The sequence below is a fragment of the Hyaena hyaena genome, unplaced genomic scaffold, assembly GCF_003009895.1.
Source record: "Hyaena hyaena isolate Hyena2069 unplaced genomic scaffold, ASM300989v1 scaffold_603, whole genome shotgun sequence".
Lineage (NCBI taxonomy): Eukaryota > Metazoa > Chordata > Mammalia > Carnivora > Hyaenidae > Hyaena > Hyaena hyaena.
Window position 1 is genome coordinate 1,131,511 of NW_024081235.1, and position 15,946 is coordinate 1,147,456.

The 15,946-nt window shown below is 58.9% G+C and overlaps 2 protein-coding genes across 3 annotated transcripts in view; both read left to right on the forward strand.

The window, feature by feature from the left end:
• Positions 1–15,946, forward strand: part of RPS6KA2 (ribosomal protein S6 kinase A2) — a 153,550-nt gene that overhangs the window by 120,123 nt on the left and 17,481 nt on the right. The window contains 3 exon segments of the mRNA XM_039257159.1: positions 6,301–6,403; positions 9,242–9,375; positions 10,351–10,476. Coding sequence (XP_039113090.1) covers positions 6,301–6,403; positions 9,242–9,375; positions 10,351–10,476 — 363 coding nt within the window.
• On the forward strand, positions 486–3,909 carry LOC120248703 (basic proline-rich protein-like). Of its 2 annotated transcripts, none has more exons than XM_039257160.1 (2): positions 486–1,197; positions 1,417–3,909. In XM_039257160.1, exons 1-2 carry the CDS (start codon positions 495–497, stop codon positions 1,842–1,844), a joined length of 1,131 nt encoding a protein of 376 aa, XP_039113091.1. In that variant the 5' UTR covers positions 486–494; the 3' UTR covers positions 1,845–3,909. The 2 variants fall into 2 exon arrangements, with proteins under 2 accessions (XP_039113091.1, XP_039113092.1); XM_039257161.1 differs by having other exon boundaries at positions 1,447–3,909.

Sequence of the window (15,946 nt, forward strand, 5' to 3'; positions counted from 1 at the left end):
CCTCCTCCCCCTCCTCCCCTCCTCTCCTCTTCCTTTGTGGAAGGTCAAGCTGTGAGAGCACAAGATTCTTTAAAACCCCGTCTACACTTCTGACTATGCCGCTTTTACGAGATCAGGCTTCTTTTCAACGGTGACACTGGAGAGAAGCTCGTGAGATGCTGACACGCCTGTCGCCTCCCCGCCGGGGACACAGGCCTTGCTCAAGGGCCAAGCCGACAGCGGGTTGCGTTCAGAAAAATGGGAAGTGGAAGCAAGAAATCAAAGCCCCTGGTTGCCTGTGAAATGTCTTTTTACTTGGCTTCCTGGAGACGCAGGCATACACGGAGCTCGGGTCGCCGCTAACTCGCAGGCGGGCACCTGAAGGTCGTTTTTAGCCGATTATTTACGGTTCTGTGCAGCACCAAGTGCCGGAGCCTCAGAGGCTGAGCCCTAGGGACGTGCCCCCCCACCCTGTGAGGACGAGCTCTGGTGCTGGGGGGAGGGGGTCCTCGGCCATGTTCCGTCCCCCCCCACACAGGGGTCAGGGTAGAGCCGCACACCCCCGTCTGCGATCACTCGCCGTCCCATTTACTCAGATGACCCGCTGGGCGTGTTTGAGGCACTTCCAGGACCCGGGGACAGAGCAGTGGCCAGGACGGGGACATCCTACGCCCGGGCTTTCCACCCAGGCTGGAGAGAGAGGCCGTAAGCACAGGGAGGGTGTGCCCTTGGTCCCCGAGGGAAGGCAGCGCCGGGAAGAGAAGGCGCAGGGGAGCCGAGCCCCCACCTGCCCCTCCCACCCTCCACGCCCGCCCCCCCACGCACCCGTCCCCCACCCAGCACACGTGCCCCCGGGGCTTCCTGTGACTCAGTTACGTCCTCCTCACGTCTTCTTAAAAGCCACTTTCTCGGGCACCGGGGCCGCTCAGTCAGTGAAGCATCCGACTCTTGACCTCAGCTCAGGTCCTGATCTCAGCCTTGTGAGTTCACGTCCCGTGTTGGGCTCCGCGCGGGGCGTGAAGACTACTAGAGAAACAAAGCCAGCTTCTCGCCGAGGTCTCCCTGGGGGGCCCTCCCCATCCCGCAGCTCCGCACCCAGCACCCTGACCCCCGTGCTCCGTTTCCACCCGCTTATCTCTTCCCAGCGCCCGGGGTCACGGCCCTTGTTTGTGTCCATCATTACCGTCCGTCCCGGGTGCTGGCCGTACGCTCCCAGAGGTGAGGAGTCGCTGTGGACGTTGTTAGCGACGTCTCCCGTGCCTCTGAGGCCGGGGCTGGGTCAGAGGAGGCACTTGATAAACACTGAGCGAGCGAGCGAGAGAACGAGAGGCTCTCGGGGCAGGGGACGGGCTGCGGCTGGGAGGGCAGGAAGGGCCCGGCCACTCGGCTCCGGGCACCGCTCGGCACAACTCTGCTCAGCAGGACCTGTTGTGGCAGGAAGTACAGACGGACGCTCATCTCCGCCAGGAAGGGTCCCCCCTCCCCCGAGGAACGGGCATATGGAGGGGAACCCAAGACAACTTCCTGAAATACTTGGATCTTCACTGCACGATGGCCTTGACCCCTATGCGGACCGGCTCTGCATCCCAGGGGTCCCCGCGGGCTCTGAGCAGACGCCTGGCCTCTGTCAGAGCATTAGGAGCCGCACCAGCCAGGGCCCGGGGGCAGAGACCAGCTCCGGTGCGCGCGGCCCCGCCCTGCAGGGGCCCCCACCCCCCCCCCCCCCCCCCCCCCCCCCCCCCCCCCCCCCCCCCCGGCAAACCTGGTCATTGGCCCTGCACCAGGAAGGCGATGGTCTGCAGGATTTCAGAGTACTCGGACTACAGTTGAGGTTGGGAAGGTCCTCGTGTTGCTTTTGGCATTGAACTTCCTTGCGTCCCTGAGAGCAGCCCGGCAGATTCCTGGGGACCAAACACTCTCACTTCCGTATCTGCCCATGGAAGATGACAGACGGGGACAGAGAGGGTGGGAAGGGTCTCATTCCACCTCAAGCCCTGAATGAAAGCAGCCGGAACGTGGTGAGGAAGCTCTGGAACGCCACCTCTGTGCCAAGTCATTTATTCCATGAGTGATATGTGGTGCCGGCCTGCGTCCCGGTGAGCGGGCTGTCCACCGTCCCGCCGTCGTAAGACACGGCTGTCCTCCAGCTGCTTGACATCTGACCGCCACACGCACGGGGACCGGTGACCCCACCTCCGCCTTCCGCCCGTCCCCTCCCCCTCCTCCCTACGCACCCATGAGCTGTGGTGCCACCAAGACCAGCCTTGGCCGCAGGTCACGCCCCGGGCAAGCGACAGGCCCCTCAGCAGGAAAGCAGCCGTGAACACCTAAGACACTGACGGGTGTCCAGTGGGGAGCGTTACTACCTGTCCCGTAACAGCGGCTTGGACAACTGAGGGCCACAGCAGAGGAGCGTCTGCAAAAGCCGTTACTACCCGGAGGCTGTCCCCGTGCCCGGCAAGGGCTCCCAGCCAGGAGGAGAGGCCGGTCCCCCAACCGTCTGGTGTCTGCCTGGGCGAGGCAACCCGGGCGGCCTTGGCATCTGGCCCGGAGCACACAGGCGTGTTTATTTCCCTTTCTGCTTCCCTCAGTGACCCAAAACCGCCAGCAGAAATTTCCAGGTGACCTGCTGGTGCAGAACGAGTCTGTCCACAGTGGGTGTGGGGTCACAGCCCCGGGTCGCCGTGCCCTGCCATTAGCTTGTCCGCACAGCCGAGCGACTGGACTGTGTAGGAACAGTTCTTCCGGAAAGAGGCTGGCGCAGTAGCCAAATGAAAGCTTGAAGTTACAGCCCGAGGCCTTGGCAGAGGGTCAGGGGGCTCCTGCATGTACTCTGCGTTTCCTTTGCCCTGGATGCTTCGGGAAAGTTCATCACCGCAGGCCGCGGGACTCCCACCCCCAGGAACACCCCCAGCCTAGCCTGGCGCCCCTCACCGTGGGAAAGATGCCTGCGTTGACCACAGTAACCGCGGACTCACACCTACTACAGGCTTCCTGTTTCCTGGCCGGGGCCCCCCCCCCCCCCCCCCCGTAGCCACTCGGTACCCGTCATTGCGAGGAACGTATGCTTGGGTTGTTCCTTTCGTTCTTCTGGACACTTCCAAGGGTAGCATGTGAGGAGTGGGGACTCCCGCGGGAAACTGAGGCGCAGGGCAGTGAGAAGACAGCCCAAGGTCTGTGTGTGAAGCCCCACCATGCTGGTCATGCATACCAGCAGGAGCGGAGAGAGGGCCTCCTGCCCCCAACACAGAGTGGCATTTAGGGGTTTGGGTCCCGGGAGCAGTGCGCTGCCGGCCAGTATCTCGGCGCCTGTGTCAGAGCGGGAGGCAGTTTCCATCCGTTTATTCCCACATTAAATACACCGGCCGAGGGCTTCTCCGTTCAAGGAGCCCAACAGGACTCTGCACAATGAATGACCGCCGCTCGGTTCAGCCGTCCTGTAAACCCGCTTGCGGCAAGGGTAACCCGCGTAGACTGAGTCCCGTCAGATGCGCCCCCCACCTCCGCGGGTGCTTGGAGGCCATTCGAATTCTCCCTGCTACTCAGGCTGCCCCCGCTCTGCGTCTCTGCATTATTTCTGCATGGCTATTTCGGGAACAATCTATAGCTGTGCCCTTTCCTAATTGGAAGATGTTAATTTTGAATCGCCTGGAGCCAAAACTGCCTACAGAAGCAGATGTTAGGTCCGTGACCCCGAGCTGGAATCAGCTTCCTCTTCCATTATCCCGTTACCATTTTCACTGTGCTCCCTCTGTTCTCCCCTCCATCATCTGAAGGTCTTTTAGGTATAAATAGCCGTGGCGCACCTGCTCAGAGCTTCCTAGCGCATACGGGCGCGATGTGAAGCCTGTGCCAATGTGGCCGTGACTTGTGTCAGCCTGAGATCCGGTGACAAGACAGATGATTTAAAGTGATGCCTGGCGAATTGATCATGAGACCCCATTCTCTTTCCATCGGTGTGGGATGGATCATTCTAGAGGCTCAGAGACGGGAATCTAGGTCAGAATTATAATGCATCTCATCAAGCTCAAAACCTACACAAAATGCCGCTGGTATTTCGTTCTCGAATTAACCCTGTGCACTGCCGTTTACGTGACAGAATGAGAAGGAAGGTTCTTTTACCCCCCAAACCCCAAGCCTGCTTCTCGGTTTGGACACAGGGAGTACGGTTCTGTCGCTGGTGGCGGGATGGGAAGAGAGGCTGCGAGGTGTCGCCAGCAGGGCTGCAGGGTGAGGCGCGTCACGGCCTCTGCCCGCCAGGTGCGCACACAGGCGCGGCCGTGCCCGCCGGGGCTTCCGGGTGCCACCCAGTGAGCCACGGTGGAGCAGAAGTGCTTCAGTTTCAAGTACTGGGTTCGCGGGACTGTTTGATCTGCAGCCGTGAAGCTGAGGCAGGCGCTGGCTGCCGGGTTCCAGGGATCCCTGTGCCCGTGGGGCTGGGGGTAGAAGAGGAGCCGAGGGTCACCTTCAGCTCCAGGTGCCAACGCCTCTCTTTTGGATTAAGTGACAGCCAGTTCTGTGTGCCTGTAAATACCCGCCCTTGACAAAAGCAGGAGCCCCGGCTCGTACAGATTCCTCTCTCCCTCTCTTCCCCCACCACCCACCTCCCCACCCCATCCCCCAAGTAGCAGCAGAACACACGGATGCCGAGGGAGACGATGTGGGTTTTCCTGGAGCAGGACAGGTATTGATTTAATAACCCAGCTCGAGCACCGCGGGAGAACGGCCGGCGCGAGCAGCAGGGGTCAGCCCCGCAGGGCTGCGCCTGGGCCTTCCGTCTCGGTAGCAGCTCGCATTTTAATCAGGGCGCACAGCTCGCTTCTCCTCATCAGCTTTCCTCTGACAAGTGCATACATCAGGGAAGTCTATTCCCACCCCGGAGTGCGTCACCCGGAAAGTAGCGTCTTTCTATTTATGGAAAGGGCTCAAGGAGTCCATCAATCCCTAATGAAATCTACTTGCCCAGGGCAGGAAATGACCAGGGAAGGCAGGGCGGAGTTAATACATTCCTTTCTGTCTGCTGGCTCCCAAGTGCGCGCCCTGAGTGCCAGCCTGTGCACGCCGCAGCCGCCACTGCTCGTGAAACAGTGCAGCCCGGCGCCGTCAGTCAGCACCGGCCTCCGGGACCCCTCCTCCCAGACACAGCTACTGTCTGGTCAGCCGCCCCCACGGGGGCTTCTGGAAGGGTGTGCTCCAGGCAGGGATCAGCGCGTCGTGCCCCGGAGCGGGGCCCCAGACTTACTGAGACAAAGGCGCCCAGCAAGGGTCTGGGGGCCCCTCGGATCAGGCAGAACTGGGGGAAACAAGTGCGAAAACAGCTGTACCCAGACCCCAGTCCTGGTGTCCAGGCCCCGCTGCCCAGATGCCAGCCTGCCAAGCTCTCAGCACGCTGGCTGGCACCCCTCCTGTGCACCCAGAACCCCACGTCCTTAAGTCCACCTCGTGACGCCCCCTCAGCCTCCGCCAAGACTGGCAGCCCTGAGGCCTCTGCACCTCCACATTCCAGTGCTGAAGCCCCCGCACCCCAGTGTCCCAGCGCTAAGGCCCCTGCACCCCCGTGTCCCAGCCCTGAGACCCCCCCACCCCTGCATCCCAGAGCCCACCTCCCTGACCGGCCCAGCCCCCTATCTGCCTCACTACCGGGGCCTGATTCCAAGTTGTATTGTCCCTTAAATCGAGTCTCCCCAAAAGAACGGATTGTCGCCCTGCCTGAGAGCTTTGAAAACAACACTGGGGTTTGAAGACATTTTCAAATTTACCACGTAAGACCGAGGCAATGAGGGGCGCGGGTTTCCAGCCATCCTGCCCCAGGTCAGGCCCCGTGACGTGCCGTGGGGGCCTCCAGACGTGGCCATTCTCCAGAGGGGCTGCTGGCCATCTAGAGGCAGGTGTTCTGATGGGCCCATCGAAGTGCACAGGCGTGTGCAAAAGGAGCACTAAAGCACAGCTCCGCCCACTTCTGCAGAGGCAGCTGGATCCCCAAATCTGGGGATGCCAGAGCGGGTGTCCGGAGGAGGCACCCCAGCCCCGCGCCCAGGCTCGGTTCCTTTCTAGCTGGGAGCTTTCACGGCGTCACCCAGGGGCTGGCCTCAGGGTCCCCGGGGTGGAGAGGAGGGTACCCAACAGCAGGTACTGCTGTTACCCGGAGCGGGGGGGGGCTGTATTTTCATATACACGTCAGTGTCTCGGGTGCCGCCCGCAGGTGGAAACGGCCGTGTGCACCTCGCGCGCCTTCCCCGCCCTGCAGCGGGCTGCGCCAGGGCACGGAAGGCCCTCGTGTTGTCCGCGGTTCCTCAGCGCCCTGCCTTGCTCTCCCTGCAGAAGCTGTACAGGAAGGAGATCAAGCCGCCATTCAAGCCCGCGGTGGGCAGGCCTGAGGACACATTCCACTTCGACCCCGAGTTCACCGCCCGGACGCCCACAGGTGTGTGTGTGGCAGCGGTGGCCCTGAGTCTGTCCGCGTGTGGCCCCCCACACCCCACCAGTTAGGGGGAGCTGTCCAGGGCCCGGGGTCCCGTGTGCAAGGGCGCTTCCTGGATTGAGTGCCGGTTCCGTGTGACCCGTTCTCTCTGCGCCACCATCACAGTCAGTGACGGAACCAAGTCTGGTCGCCCCCGGGAACGTCTGGTTTGGAGGCCGTCCAGGGGTCTGTAGGCGTCCCCTCCTGCTGCGGGCCAGCGGCCACTGCTTTCAGCAGACGCCGTGAGGGGACCTCACGACGATGACAGTCTCTCATTCGACTAGAGGGTTTTGTAGGGAGAGGAGGGCTGAAGGTGAGGTCCGCAGCCGCGGGAGCTGTAGGCCTTACTCCACGCACCTGTGTGCAAAGCTCAGTCAGCCACGGGGTCTCAGCCCAGCAGACGGACACGTCCCCCCGGCTCTCAGGATGCGTCAGCTGTCGCTGCGACGGTCTGTCAAACTCCGTCAGTTTCAAGAGGTCATTGCGTGACATTAATGAGTCAACTCTAGGGGATTTTTCTGAGACCTGGGGATTGTCTCAGTCGGCTCAGACCGCGTGACGCACCGCCAGCCCGGGCGCCTCAGACGCCGCGCATTTACTTTGGTTCCTGGTGGGAACTCCCTTCCTGGCCACGGACAGCCGCCTTCCCTCCGTGGCCTCACACGGCCCCGTCCCGGGCATGAGGAGGGAGAGAGACCCCTGTCGTCTCTCCCTCTTCTTAGAAGGACACCAGCGCTGTTGGGTCAGGCCTCCTGACCTCACTTAACCCAAAGGCCCGTCTTCAAAGACAGCCACACAGAGGGCTTCACACTCTGAGTTTGGGGGAACACAGTCCGGTGCATACAGTAGGGGTATGTTATGTGACGGTGTTACGTGACATAAAGAGGGAAAGCCCCTTTATGTAGGGGTGCAGGCCCGACATGTTCCAGTGGCCTGTGAGCACGGGGGCTCTTTTCTCCCTGACTTCAAATCTGAAATTTTCTAAGATTTTTAAAGATGATCATGGGGGCGCCTGGGTGGCTCAGTCGGTTAAGCTTCCGACTTCAGCTCAGGTCATGATCTCATGGTTTGTGAGTTCAAGCCCCATGTCGGGCTCTGTGCTGACAGCTCGGAGCCTGGAGCCTCCTTCTGAGTCTGTGTATCGCCCTCTCTCTCTGCCCCTCCCTTGCTCGTGCTCTGTCTCTGTCTCTGTCTCTCTCTCTCAAAAATAAACATTAAAAAAAAAAAAAGATAATCATGAAACAAATAGCCAAATGCAAAAGACTCAGTGGAAACACTTGGAACAGATAAGAATCCACATTGTTCCCTTTGGTTCAGGCCGTCAGTGCTGGGAAATAAATCCCCATCATGCTAGACCCAGGAAGCTTAATTAAAAACCAGAAGGCTCAGCTGAGTCGTTTTTGGAATCTGAGAATTATGCGCTGCGAGACAGTGGCGACAAAAGCGCCCCCCGCCCCCCCACTGTGGTGTAGCGGCAGCGGGCACCCGGCTTCTCCGGACCCCGGGCTCCTGCACAGAATTAGGGCTTTGCGGTCTGCCTTCCCTTAACCACCCCCAGGCTGCCGCATGCTCTGCACCAAGCACAATGCATCACCACCCTAGAGCCCCTTCAACTCTCAGGGCGCCTTGGCGCCCTCCCTTAGGGCTTTAGATTTAAGAATTTGAGCTCATCCCAGAGAAGTAGCCAGAGCGCTCAAGAGGCTCATTTACAGCCACTTAGGAGTGTGAGCGCTTTGGGGGACGTACAGCCCTATTAATTTGGACGGATGCGCTTGCACTAGTGAATGGAGAATTCGTAGATCACATAGATTCATTCGTAGATGACATTTCCGCCCCGGCTGCCTCTCCCACACAGCCCTCCACTCACACCCCAGTGGGTCTTTATGAAGGTCACCTCGACTAACGTTTGGTTGGCATGGCTGACGTGCCCACGTGACAGGTGGCAGAAATGGAGTGTGTCGTACTTTATAATCATCGAGGGGATGCTGATTTTTGGCACCGTACTTAAAAAGCATGCATGAGACTTGGATAAAAGAAAATTTAAAAGTGAGGAGTTAAAACTGGGAAATTGAAAACTTTGATGATCCCAGGACTAGTTTATGACTACTTTGTTCGATGGGCTTTTAAATCTTAGACTGGCTTCTCTCACCACCCCTCAGGCTCCAGGGAAGGCAGCGGATATCTGAACGTGTCCAGGGGATATAAACTAGTATTTAGTATTGGCTTAAGTTTAGGGGGAAAATGGTATAAGCCTATCGGAAGACATTCCCACTCAGCGTCCAGAAATCTCACATACAGGATGTGGATTATCCACTGTTTGAGAATCACACTGCTACAGCTGCCCTTTCACACCGCCATGCTCTGTTAGAAAATCCTACCCTCTTGGGGCACCTGGGGGGCTCAGTCAGTTAAGCATCCGACTTCGGCTCAGGTCATGATCTCATGGTTCGCGGGTTCGAGCCCCGCATCGGGCTCTGTGCTGACAGCTCAGAGCCTAGAGCCTGTTTCAGATTCTGTCTCACTCTCTCTCTCTGACCCTCCCCTGCTCACACTGTCTCTCTCTCTCTCTCTCTCTCTTTCTCTCTCTCTCTCAAAAATAAATAAAAACATTTAAAAAAATTAGAAAATCTTACCCTCTTATTAATAAATAAATACAGAGAGAATGACTTTTCCGTCTCTTAGCGCTTCAGGGAGTCCCTGGCTCAGAGGCAAACTGTGTGATGTAATGAACTCAGTCGAAGCGACTGGAGAGCCCCAGCGAGGAGGCCTCCCGGGGGTTGAATTCTCTCGCTGTTTCTGCAGATTCACCCGGCATTCCCCCCAGCGCCAACGCACATCATCTGTTTCGAGGATTCAGCTTTGTAGCCTCAAGTCTGGTCCAGGAGCCCTCGCCGCAGGATCTTCTGCACAAAGCCACGGTCCACCCCATCGTGCAGGTAACCCCGCGCCGCCCGCCTCCACAGCCTCCACGGACCCAGAGCCGACCGGGGAGCTGGCCGGGGGGGGGGGGGGGGGGGGGGGGGCAGGCACACCTTCTTCCGTCAGCCCCTTTCCCAGCCCCGTGGGCGTCACTGAGGCTCAGGGTGACCCGAGCCGTGGCTCTTCGCCCTGCCCCACACCCCTCCTAACGAAGGGGAGAGTGCTGATGACAATGTCCCCGTGGCGCGTCTGCATCTGGAGCCCCCACGGGCATCAGACGGGGGCGTCCTCACCGCATGGAGTCGGGCCGGTACCTGAGAGAGCGATGTGCTTTGTGGCTGCCACTCCCTTGTTGTGAAATTGACTTTTAGGAGGTGGATTCCAATGACATTTTTATAAGATTTCCCCTAGTGAGTGTAACCAGATCCAGAGCATTCTCAGAAGGACTTGCGATGACATTTTATTTAAGGACCAGGTCAGGGGAATTGAGTGGCGTTAGGTCCCCACATTCTGTGTCCAGAGCCTTTTGGGAAACCACAGCACATCTAACGTGGACACTTGATGTGGTGGTGTAGACCGTACCGGGCGGCTTCCTGACTGTGCTCTGAGTGCACAGTGCGGGGCTTGTGGCCACGGCAGCCGTGGGCCAGGCCTGGGACATGAGCGGCCGCACTTCCAGGCGGATGTTGGCACACCCAGGCGCCGCTCTCGCCTCGGGCATCGGAACCGCACGCCCAGTACCTGCAGGGGCTTCTGCCCGCTTTCTCAGGCTCTCAGGTCTTCGGGGGCTGCGGCCAGTCTGCGGACACTGTGTGCCGGTGTCTAAGAATGAAGCCTGTAACCGGAGAGGCGAGGGGGGCAGGGAGGCCGGCCTGGAGCCCTTGCTGCCCAGCGACGTGGGCCCAGGCCTCGGGGACGTGCCCTGTGGCTGTGGCTGCGCCCTTGCGCAGAGATCCCTGACGGCCGCCCCTGCCCTTGGCCTCTCTCTGCAGCAGTTACACGGGAACAACTTACACTTCACCGACGGCTACGACATCAAGGAGGACATTGGCGTGGGCTCCTACTCCGTGTGCAAGCGGTGTGTGCATAAAGCGACTGAGGCAGAGTATGCCGTGAAGGTAAGACGGTGCGTGCGCCAGGGCAACGCGGAGCTGGCCGCGGCGGGCACGGCTGAGCCGGCCCCCTCCCTCCCCATTCGCCGCTTCCCCAGGTCTCCCGTGACGGAGCTCGGTCTGCTCTGATATCACGTCACCCATTCAAAAATTATTTTGCGAATCAGGAATGATTTCAGTTTTATCCCACATCTGAGTACCGCCCACCTTAAGTAGCTTGGTATACAGCGCACTCTGGAATAGAAGCTCTGGGTGCTCAGTATTTTGGAAAATACACCGGGAGACAGGCACCGTGTTTGATGGGAGGTGGGGAAGAAAGGAGGAAGCCAGAGTCCCCAACAGTTAACTCAGGAAAGAACAGAGGCGTAAACTGGTTAAACCTATGAAAACCTAAGCAGAGAGCTGGCCATTTTACTCTCCACCATGAAAAGTCATGGTAATAACGATCTGTAATGACCTAGAATCCCGTCTCTACGTAGTAGTGCCGTTGGCCTCTGTAATTGTTGCTACATCTGATATCTCATCTGGGAATCCCAAATACCAGTTTCTTCCATTTTCTGGTTGATAAGATATGGGCTAAAGCTAAAGCTTCCCACTAAAAGCATGACCTAGTTTAGGTAAAAAGCGTACGTGGTACATTCTCTCCACGAGAGGGAGATGTCTACTTGCACCGCGTTCCCACTGAACTGACCTCGACACTCGAGAAGCCGGGTCCGGCCTGTGGCGTCGTCATGGCCAAACCCAACGCCGTCTGCAGCACGTGTCCCTGCCCATCCCCCAGTGGGGGGAACCTTCCAGCAGGCAGCAGGGTAGAAGGAGCAAGCCCATCCGGCGATTTTCCTGGCCTCCAAAGAAACCGTTCAAAACGATGACTGCAGGTGGTGACCCGTTCCTGTTTGGCTCCTCACCCATGCCCCACACTGTGTTGTGAAAACGGGTTTTGCAAAGAGGGAGACCCCTGAGAAGGGCGTGCACACCCACCGGGGACCCCCACCCAGTGTTTCCGGCACTGAAAAGATGCCTAGCTCTGTCTGAAAAAGACACCAGCCAAAAAAACCTAGATCAAAGGCCATCGGTCTAGTTTGGGTTGGAAAGTGATGGCTTAGGGACACGTGTGTCTTACGTTCCTCTAACGAGAAAGAGTGTTTGAAATACAGGAGACGGCATGTGAGTCCCAGGGGCGAGCTCTCCGCGCTCAGCCTGCCCACGCCTGGGGCACTTCGCCGTCCAGGGAAGGCGTGCAGCTGGGCTTCCCGGAGCGGAGGGTGCAGAGTGCACGGCACAGCTCACCGTCCCAGCGTCTACAGCAGGTGCACACGGGAGCCCCAGGTGGTGTCGCAGTCACCGCTGAGGCACAGGCGTGCGGGCTTCCGGGACTTTCTACGACCTGGGTTGCTGAGAAGTTTCGTGTTTCCTCCCCCTCGAGAGAGTTCAAAGGAGCACCTGTGTGGCCACCCCCATCTGCCTGGGCAGGTGCTGCTCCTGGAGCCCGACGTGGGGCGCGCACCTGCCCTCTGCTCCGATGAGAGCATTCCATTCGCGCTTCAGGACGCAGGCTTCACAGGCATACACGGGCTTCGGAGAATTTCTTCTGCCCGGGTCACTTCTCACACAATTCCTTTGGGCAGTTTAGCGGGTGGCCGGCAGCAATTCTGGAAACAATCGATGCTTCCAGCCTGCGCAGAGAAGCACATCTATTGTTGGGGCGGCCCAGTGACCACGATGCCCTTCTAGAAAACAGCCTGCCTCTGTGCGGCCGATCAGCTGCGTTGTGTGTCTCTGAAGAGAAACCTCCGTCGACAGAGGCAGTGGTGTGTTTACCCGTACTGTCCCGTATCCAGCTCTTATAAAAACACCGTCTGAATTAGGCTTTGTCCGTGGCCTTAGCTCCATCCCTGACACTCTTGTTGAGGCCGCGCCATGCTGGCAACTTCTGACACATCTCGCTCCAGGGCTCAGAAGCCAGGCGCGTGGCTGCAGCTCGGTGCCACAGGAAACCGCACCTTCCTGCTTCTCTTCTGTAGCCTTGAAGTTCCGTGGACAGACGGAGCCGGTGGGCCTGGCAGGGACCCCCCAGTCCTCACCAAGACCACGGCAGGTCGTAGTTTTTTGTCTGGAAGGTACTTAAATCCCCCAAGCGCCGGGCAGGCCCACCGGACCCAGAGCTGTGTAAGCCACTGGTTGGAATGACCGCTGTCACTTCATTACTGCTGGTTTGGATTTCCTTCAAGGGCCGCGGGACCAGCAGGCACTTCAAGGCAAAGAGCTCAGTTTTGGGGAGCCTGGGTGGCTTAGTCGGTTAAGCGTCCGACTTTCGCTAAGGTCATGATCTCACGGTTCGTGGGTTCGAGCCCCGCGTCGGGCTCTGTGCTGACTGCCAGCTCAGAGCCTGGAGCCTGTTTCAGTCTGTGACTCCCTCTCTCTCTGACCCTCCCCTGCTCACTCTGTCTCTCTCTCTCTCTCCTAGAAATAAATAAAAACATTTAAAAACATTTAAAAAAAAAAAAAAGCTCAGTTTTCTGGATGGGCCCATTTGTTAGCAGAGTGTTCTAAGATCCCACAATCGCCGCCCTGCCCTTTGTCAGCATTTTCCAGGTAGAACGGAATGGAAATATTCCTCGGCCTTCTGTGTCTGCTGTCTGGCTGATGCGTAGCAGAGCTGGAAGCGTGATGCTTAACAGCGGCTAGCACGCAAAGTGTGGGGACCCGGGCGTCCATTCTTGCGTGGATGGAAAAGGGTGACTGTCTCATTTTGAGAAACAGTCTAGCCCGAGCCAGGGGGGCCTCCTCGTCCAACTCCACAGGCGATTCGGAAACTCCCCCAGAGTCAAGAGCAAAGAAGTGCATGCAGGTAGGATGGTGACCGGGGTGCCGGGGCTCCCGTGTCGGGCAGTCCTCATCCGTCTGGCTGGCTTCGCCCCCGGGGACACTGGCCATGTTCGACACATTCTGCTTGTCACAGCCGGGGTGGAGCCGCCGCTGGGGTCTAGAGGCTTGACAGCCTGCCCAGGCCGCTCCCTCCCAGGGTCCAGTCAGTGAAGAATTACCCAGCCCGTATGTCGGCGGTGCTGAAGGGGAAGGCCCAGCCTAAAGCGTCCGTCGGGGACGGGGGCGGACACCTCCCAGATAAATTCCAGCGGACGGACATTGGGACATGAGGGTGGCGTGTGCCTTCCCTGTTAAGCTCCTGCTCACCTAATGATGGTCCGAGGAGTTCCATGCTTCCTGCTCGGGGGCGGGGGGCCCTCGTGCGGATGGAGCGGGAACTGGCCTCCCGGACAGCTCGGCCAAGAGCGGGCCGTCAGCCCCAGAGCACCTGTGACATGTAGCGGTTCTCATGGTTTTGGAAGTATCGTGTTTAGCTTTAAGTTATTTATCTTTCTTTAATGTTAATTATTTATTTTGAGAGAGAGAGTGCACATGCATGCACACGCATTGGGGGAGGGGCAGAGAGAGAGAGGGAGAGAGAGAATCCCGAGCGGGCTCTGCACGGTCAGCTTGTGGAGCCTGATGTGGGGCCCGAACTCACAAGCCGTGAGATCATGACCTGAGCTGAAATCAGGAGTGGGACGCCTGACTGAGCCCCCAGGCGCCCGCTGTGCCCTGGAACGGCACCTCTGCGCTTCACCTGCGGAGGGAGCCCCCCTGCCGTCTGCTGCGAGGCCTTGCCCACGGGATGCCGACCAGGCCTCGCAAGCGCACAGCTCCTTAGGGGGGGCGCCGAGGAGCTTGCTCGGGGCCGTGGTGGGTGGCTGACCCCTGGCAGCGTCCCGCTTGCTGCCTGCGGCCCCTGCTGGATGAGAGGACAGAGACTGCTCCTCCCGACTCCTCCCCTGCGCTCCGTCAGGGTCACCTGAGCGCCAGCCTGGACGAGAGGAGGCCTTGCTCAGAAGCACCTGTGCTGAGAACCCCTTCCTGCACTGCCCACGAGAAACTATAAACCGGTATTATTCTCGGAATAAGGGACTTGACCCACCAGCACTTTGCTGAGCTAGAGGCAAGCCTGACGATGGCAGTCCCAGGAGCCAGTCCCACAGAGAAGAAATGTCTAAACATCCCAGACGCGCCTAAACGTCCTCGACCTCGGGGGCTCAGCGACCGGTCCTCGCGCCTCCCGGCTCAGCGTCTCTGTTAAGACCCTTTTTCCTTACCTTTCAAAGAAGGAAATCCCAGAAGATTTGTGGCTAAAAGCAGCCAGGACTTGCCGACAAAGTCGGGATCAACACCAGGCGCCTGAATAGACGCGTCGCCTCGTGGACGCATAGCCCCGCCCAGATGGGGGGGGTGGAGAGCCAGGCGCTCGGCTGCAGGGTCCTGTGCCCGCCACCCTCAGACCTGGCTTCCCTGCCAGGCGGGGCGCCCGTGTCCCCTGCACACCCACCTCCCCACCTCCCTGTCCCCCCGGCTTCAGGTCACCCCCACCACCGGGAGGTGCCCCAGGGCGGAGGAAGGTAAAGCCCCAGCTCCTGTCCTATGAGTGTCTGCGCAGCCGCCCCGTCTGGTCCCATAGCTGCTGTGCCCCCGCCCCCCCAACCCTGGCCACTGGCCGTAGAGAAAAGGCTTCCTGCATCCTGCTCCGCTGAGAGGGTGATCAACAGATTCATGCTAATGCATTTTTTATTATGAAATCTTATTTGAAAAAATAATGAATCTACCACTAATTTTTTAAACATCCAGTAAGGTACTTTAACCATCTCACATTTCAAAGAGCATCCCACCGAGCCCTTCGTGGCGTCATGGAGGCCCCGGCCTTCGCAGAGGACGCTGCGTCAGCTGCTGGCTTCTGTCCACGACAGAAGTGACCTGGGGGCCGAGCTCCGGCTTCAGTGGAGTTAAATGTAGCGAGAAGAGAAAAGCGTCTCCAGAAAGCGAGCTTAGCCTTTGTTTATTTAGCAGCACGTGTGCCTGGGCTCCCAGCTGCGGCGCTGGGAGCTTGGCTGGGGCCTTTAGAACCGAGACGGAGGGGCGTCTGGGGGGCTCGGTCGGCTAGGGGCCTGACTCTTGACTTCGGCTCAGGTCATGATCTCAGGGTCGTGGGACCGAGCCCCACATCGGGCTCTGAGTGGACAGTGGACTCTGCTTGGGATTCTCTCTTTCTTTCCCTCACTCTCTGCCCCTCCCCCACTCAGATGCACTGTGCGCGCGCTCTCTCTCTAAAATAGAAAATAAAAATAAAGATAAAATAATAAAATAGGCCGGGATGGAGAGAGGAGCATGGGAACTAGGGCGACTGTCCGAGGCAGTGAGGGAGGGTCAAAGGGGGGCAGGTGGTCAGACGCGGCCAAACACTCTGTTCAAAGAGGTTGTTTTGTTTTTTAGTTTTTTAATGTTTACTTATTTTTGAGACAGAGACAGTGTGAGCAGGGAAGGGGCAGAGAGAGAGGGAGACACAGAATCCGAAGCAGCTCCAGGCTCTGAGCTGTCAGCACAGAGCCCGACGCGGGGCTCGAACCCACGAACCGTGAGATCATGACCT